At 39.0% G+C, this 6,951-nt stretch overlaps 1 protein-coding gene across 1 annotated transcript; it reads left to right on the top strand.

The window, feature by feature from the left end:
• Positions 1–1,134: 1,134 nt before the first annotated feature.
• LOC145627970 (protein FAR1-RELATED SEQUENCE 6-like) lies at positions 1,135–3,761 on the top strand. Its single transcript, XM_081680311.1, has 4 exons — positions 1,135–1,469; positions 1,512–2,136; positions 2,230–2,365; positions 2,680–3,761. Exons 1-4 carry the CDS (start codon positions 1,135–1,137, stop codon positions 3,759–3,761), a joined length of 2,178 nt encoding a protein of 725 aa, XP_081536437.1.
• The last annotated feature ends 3,190 nt before the right edge of the window (positions 3,762–6,951 follow it).

Raw genomic sequence — 6,951 nt, 5'->3', positions numbered from 1 at the left:
ATTAGCTGTAACTTTATATCATGCAAGTGGGCCATTAGTATAACGGGACAACTGAAGTGTAACGGGGAGTGAAAAGAAGAAGCGGGAAAACATTTTCACTAAGGTAAAAATGACTTGCATGTCAGTTAATTTTATTAAAAAAAAATAAAAAATGGAAGCTCTTCATCAATGGAGACGAAGAATGTAGCTCAGCAAGCCAAATTTTTTTTTTGTCAAATTGTGAATTCGTAAGTGCAGCAGTGGATTAGTAGAATGAGAAATCGGGTAGAAGATATTTTGGATGTCGATCTGGCGGAAGCAATTCGGGAAGATGGAGAAGATGGGCATGGTTGCGCAAGGGAGCTGAGATTCGACTCTGAGATGGTAAGTTATGTATTCTAAAGCGTTGTTGTTAGTTTCTTAGCGAGAATGGGGTAATGAATGAAAGCAATTGTGAAATTTAAAAAGTAAAGCTTGGGTAAGGAGAGGTTAGGGTTTGTATTGAGTATTTTGAAATTGAGTAATCATGCTGGGGGTTATTGGTAGGGGTAGTATTTAACTGAGTAAGTATTGTGTATATTGTAATGTGGGTAATGAATTTGGAGTAGGGGTTAGTTTGTTTTTCAATTGTAATCGTTTTTGTTGTTGTTGTTTGCAATTGATGGTAGGCTAATGTAGTTTCAATTGATGGAGTAGATGTATATTAATGTTGATTTTTCCTTTTTTATGTATTTTGTGATGGCATTTGTTCTAAAATTTTGGTTTTGTGGGTTGTGTGATTTCGAATATGGGCAGAATGCATGATATTTTTGTTGGTTATATTGTCTTGTTTGGTTCTATAATGATCCACTACAATGAGATGTGGATGTATATGTGTTGTAGGTTGGTTTTGAGACAGTTGGAGATGATAGTGAGGATATCGATGATGTATATGTGTATGATGAGGGGTTAGGGAGTGAGGATGGATTTACAGAATGGGATGAGGAGGAGGAGGAGGAGGAGAATGAAATGGGAGAAGGAGATGATGGAGAAAATCAGGGGTCAGATTATGAGTCAGTTCATGGTGGATAAAATCTGGGGTCAGATTATGAGTCAGTTCATGGTGAAAACGTAGTTGATGGTGAAGGGTTCACAACACCAAAGAAGGGCAGGCAAATGGTGCAAACTGTGTTCGGTGTTGAAGAGGAAATACCACCCCCAATTTTGGGCATGGTATTTGGTAGTTGGGATGAGTTAGATACTTACTTCTGGAGCTATGCTAGGCAAAAGGGGTTTGGAATAGTGAGGGCTGCTTCTGGATGGGTGAAGGTGAAGAAGGAATTGGGTACTGGAAAGTGTTGTAAGCAGCGGAGGAATTCTAAGTGGACCTGTGACTGCTACGGAAGACCTTCTAGGAAGCGTAAAGTTGATCCACTAAAGGAAGGTTTGATTCAGGACGAGGAGACAGTTGTACAAAGGAAAACAAAAAAGTGTGGGTGTGAGGTGGAGTTGTATGCAAGTGTTAATGCATAAGAGAATTGGGTTGTTCGTAGGGTGAAGTTGGAGCACACTGGTCATCCAGTTACACCGGGAAAGTCCAAGGATGTTTCCATGTACAGGAAGCACGATTTGGTTACCAAACATAAGCACTTGGTGAAACAGGTGGTTTCTGCGAAGAAGTCAAGGGTGAAGGTTTCCCAAATGTACGGTTGTTTTGGTAGGCAGGTGAATGGAGTGGATCAGTTGACTTTTACTCAAAAAGACTTGACGAATGCGGTGGCTGAGGAGGAGAAAAAGAGGCTGGAGCTTACCGAGGGTGATGCAAATGGGATGATTGAGTACTTCAACAAAATGAGTGCAAATAATCAAAATTTTTTCCATCTGTGTAGGTTTGGGAAGGATGGTTCCTTACAAGATGTTGTATGGGTGGATGCGAGGAGCAGAGCTGCCTATGAGGAGTTTGGCGATGTTGTCTGTTTTGATAGTACGTACTTGACTAACAAATTCCATTTGCCCTTTGCTGTATTTCTTGGTGTGAATCACCATGGACAGAGTATATTGTTTGGTTGTGCATTGATCTCTCGAGAGACAGCAGAAACGTATGAATGGGTGATGAGGACATGGCTGCATTTTATGGGCGGTAAAGCCCCTACAGCTATTCTGACGGATCAAGATCCGGCAATTAGGAAAGCTGTGCATTGTACAATGGCTGAAACGACCCATAGGTGGTGCATATGGCACATCCTGTAGAAATTTGGTAAGTATGTGAAGCGTGATGATGATTACGAAGTTTTAAAGGGTGACTTTGATAGCCTCATATACGGTAGTTTAGATGCTGATGAATTTGAAGCTCGATGGTGTGATGCAATTCAGCATTACGAGCTACAAGACAATGCTTGGCTAGAGGGTTAGTTTCTTCCACTCAATGGTTTATACTTTATCATTTCTTAGTAAAGTTACTCATGATTTTGTATGTGTTTTTGGGGTGTTGATGATCTGAATATTTGAGTAAATATATTGGTCTGTGCGTTATGTACCACTAAGTAGTAGCATTGTTCCAATGGTTATTTTTGTTTTGCCACTAACAATTTTAATGTACCACTGCAATTAGTACGTACAGGTAGCAGAAGCTTTTGTAGCTGTCTTTGTTTGTGTCACTTAGTATTTGTCGTAAACTAGTGTATATTGGATGAAACTAATAATTGCAGTTATATTGAATAGGGCTCTATGAGGAACGAGTAATGTGGATTCCCGCGTATTTGAAACATTTATTCTGGGCTGGGATGAAAACGACTCAACGTTCAGAGAGTTTCAATCATTTTTTTAAAGGGTATGTTGACAAGCAGACAACGTTGTATCAGTTTGTTATTCGGTATTGCGATGCTATGACAGTTAGGGCCGAGGCCGAAAGAATGGCAGACTCGAACACACAACGGTATGTGAGGCATTTAGTGACTGACTTCCCAGCGGAGGTGTTGTTTCAAAAATGCTATACGGATGCAAAATTTAAAGAAGTGCAGGGACAGTGCAAGAAGATGTTGTATGTTCGTCCCCTAGATCAGTATGAAATTGGTACTAATCTAATTGAGTTTATTATCGAAGACCGTGTTTGGATCAAGCCTAAAAATGCAAAGAAGGATGAAGTGACAAAGATTCGTAGATGCTACCGGGTTGTATATGATAGTAGTACGTATGAAGTTGCATGTGACTGTAAACACTTTGAGTGTCATGGGATCATTTGTCGACATATGATTCTTGTGTATGACCTTAATGGAGTAACTGTTGTTCCTGAGAAGTATGTACTCCGTCGTTGGAGGAAGGACGTACAACGGAAACACACACGAGTAAAAGTTGCTTACCATGATCCATTGACTAGTGATGAAGTGAGGAATTATCACAATCTTATGGGGACGTATGAACCTATTTGCTCTAAGACTTCCATTTGTAAGGAGGCAGTGCAGGCTGTCAAAGAGATGTTGCAGCTCATGGATCTGAGAGTGGATGAAGTTCTAGCAATGGTTGCGAAAAGGCAGCTTGCAGGAGGGAATGAGAATGGTCCTGGTGAGGATGAAGGTGTACATGGAGTTGCCCGAACGCCGTCTTCTGTGGCACAGAACAAAGGGCCTGAGGGGACAAACACACCAATGACAGTGGCATCAGGAATTCGTAATAACAACACTACTCCAGTTAGTGGATTCCAAGGAAGCGACGAAGGATCTGCCCCAGGTAGGATTAAGGATCCACCCTTACCCAAGAAGAAAGCACATCGCACTACAAGTGTTAGATACCCGTCCTGCACATAGAAGAAAGGAAAAGAAAGGGCTGCTAATAAGGCGAAAAATGATGCTCGGAAGAAAGCTGGTCAGACCCCAACCAGCATATCATTAGGAACCAGTGAGTATATTCGATCTGTCGGGGGAATACAAAGAGGGATTTGGATGGGTCGTTAGGATACTTTACTACGGTTAGGGGAGGACACTCTGGTGGAGTGTTTGCTTCTCTCCTTGGCCTCACTCCTGGCACATCTGGATCCATTCACAATTAATCTATTCTTTTTAAACTTTTTACTACGTATAACTATATTATTTGCGCTGCTCTGTAACAACGGTACAATTTAGCAATTGGTACAATTTAACAGCACAACTAGTAGCATATAAAATGTATCCCTGGCATCTATTTTGAATATAATTGGTACACATAAAAGTACCACTGGCATCTATTTTTCTTATAATGAGCACACATAAAAGTACCACTTAGTACTACTCTATGTTTAATGATATCAATATATTCAATGGCGACTAACAAAAATAACATGATTGAAGTAGGATTCCATAGTAGGGCAAAAAAAGAAAGACACTTAAAATGTCGAAGGACAAGAAATGAAAGCCATTTAAAATGTGGAAAGCAGTCATGTAGTGATATAAGAATCGACAACTTCTTTCAAAAAAAAAATAAAAAAAAAAAATCGACAACAAGATGTACCGTTCATAACAAGGTGGTATAATTAAGTTATATAATTTACCACAACAAATAAAGGATTGTTCCGCTGCAGGAATAGCGGTACGTAACGTGAATTAGGATTCCATAGTAGACAAAGAAAGGAAAGACATTTAAAATGTATATGGAAAGCATTCATGTAGTGATATAAGATTTTAAATGTCTTATATCATATATAAAAGCGGTTCTTTACTCATGTAGTGATTATTCGTTGGTTGTATATCATACGGGTACCGCGCATAATCATTCATATACCGTCTATAGGGATCTTCATAATTGTAATGGCAACCATTTGGAATACATGCTTTACAAAGTAAAAAGACTATTCGTAGTATTGATCCAATTATAGACTTAATATATCAACTCTTAGTACAATATATCATCCCTTTATTATTCGAGTTTATATGCTTTTACACAATGGATGCCATTAACACTAGTAAAGGTACCGTTGTAATGCAAATGGTTATTAACCTGTTAATAGTGGTACATGTTACCATATGATTTGTACCACTGAGAGTCCTTCAATGCACTTGTATGTGTGTTCCACCAAATGAAATTCGATCTTCACATTACCTAAGAGGGAGTGCACACTTAGGTAGTTCAGCTTTGTCACAATGATACCTATGAAGACCATATAGTGGTACAAATAAAACCAGTTAGTTAGTTAATGGTACATATATGTACCATTGTATTCGATTTAGTGTTTCTTTTGACAAGACAGTTCTCTGGCCTAGTGCTGCACTCCACCTATTGCGTCATGCCGTCACCTACAGTAGTAGGATTACCACGGTAACAAGGTAAATAGGATCAAATATTCAAATTTAACTTTTCCCTCCCACAAAACTAGTTCCCTTCCTATATTTTTTAAACTTAGCTCACATTCTCACCCCACTAATTCTATATTAACCAGTGGTACACGTTTAGGGTACCACTTGATTCTATATTGTACCACTTCAGTATTAATGGTGTAAAATATATGATTTTTTGTACCACTGTCTAATAAAATGGTAGAAATTGCAGGCCCTTTAAGTAGTGAGTTAGTGTGGTTAAAATTGTGAAGTGCACAAAAAAAACCTTGAGTATTCCATGGTTTAGAGGTTTATGTAGTATATATTATGGCGTTACGAGTCCTTGGTGGTTCGGTAGAGGATGGAGTTACGTCTACCTTAAATCGAAACATATACGAATCGAAATCACTATCTTATCCTTGTATTGAGTTACTTTGTAAGACAACATACACTTCCATCAACCCTTGTGTAGGTAGTTATTCAGTTAGTACGCACCCTGTGCTTGTCGCTTATCGGAATCCAATTTTAGTGCTTCGATGTTATACCCTACTCCTATAAACATGTTTAGGGGCAATAAGGTCTCTAAATAATACCCTAAACATGTTGTATTCACCCTAATCTCAATGAGCCTAACCATAACCACTTAACAAGTGGTACATTTAACGGTCAGTATCGTACCATTCTGTACGATATGGTACACCGATATTTTGTTAGGGTACCATTAAGAGGGAAACACGTTTAGGGTACCACTTGATTCTATATTGTACCACTTAAGTATTAATGGTGTAAAATATATGATTTTTTGTACCACTGTCTAATATAATGGTAGAAATTGCAGGCCCTTTGAGTAGTGAGTTAGTGTGCTTTAAATCGTGAAGTGCACAAAAAAACCTTGAGTATTCCACCATATTTCTTCTCCATATGTGGTGTTTTGGTAAAGATAACATGGTTGAGAAGTATTGAAGATTGAATGTGTTAAAATAGGAACAGCAGTAACAATACGTTAAAAATGCAAATTTTTATTCCATTTAATAAGGGACCATTACATTACTTGAAAAAAAAAAAACAGAAAAAACAAATAATTTTTTTTTTACAAAAAGGCTCCAAGAACAACAACAGCAAGGACGACATCCAACAACACCAACCCATACACTACCCAGAGGGGGAAGGGGGGTTGAAGGTGCTTTCGTTGACCTGCAAAAATTTCTCCAGGGCTAAGTGTGCTGCCCTCACCTTCACTGGCCGCTTATCGGAGCCGTAAGCAATACCGTGTGCATGTTGGAGAAGAAACACGTACGTGAAGTACCTGATCTTCTTGCCCAAGCAGAAAGGGCACCTGAAGCCCGCCGCGGTCTGACGCAGCTTGCAGGTGCCGTGGACAAGAGCAATGTATGGTTTCTCCGAGCACTCCTCGAGTTCGGAGTCGCTGTACACAGATGAGTCACTTGAGCTCGACATTTTTTGATACCTTTTTTTTTTTTAAAGGGAAGGGATGAAAGGATATTTGTTCTTCTTTTGTTTGGTTTCTCTTTGTTGATACTTTTTGAGATTGTGAATGTACACTCCCTACTTGATGTGTATTTATAGTAGGGTAAGGGTGGGTCAAAGTCTAGTCTACATTAATTGGGTCAAAGTTTGTACTACTGAATGTTGTTCCGTTTCCCAGTGGAATTTCTAAAGGTTCATCATAAATTTTTTGGAAAACACT

This window comes from Chenopodium album, chromosome 4 (assembly GCF_948465745.1).
Source record: "Chenopodium album chromosome 4, dcCheAlbu1.1, whole genome shotgun sequence".
Classification (NCBI taxonomy): Eukaryota; Viridiplantae; Streptophyta; class Magnoliopsida; order Caryophyllales; family Amaranthaceae; genus Chenopodium; species Chenopodium album.
The sequence above is the reverse complement of the archived record's forward strand: the minus strand, read 5'-3'. Positions and strand labels throughout refer to the sequence as shown.

Excerpts from the sequence above, each read along its gene's own strand:
- LOC145627970 (XM_081680311.1), top strand. The coding sequence starts at position 1,135 with ATGGTGCAAACTGTGTTCGGTGTTGAAGAGGAAATACCACCCCCAATT. Across the intron at positions 2,137-2,229 it reads TTCTGACGGATCAAGATCCG|CGTGATGATGATTACGAAGT; the intron begins GCAATTAGGAAA and ends AAGTATGTGAAG. Across the intron at positions 2,366-2,679 it reads AGACAATGCTTGGCTAGAGG|GGCTCTATGAGGAACGAGTA; the intron begins GTTAGTTTCTTC and ends TATATTGAATAG.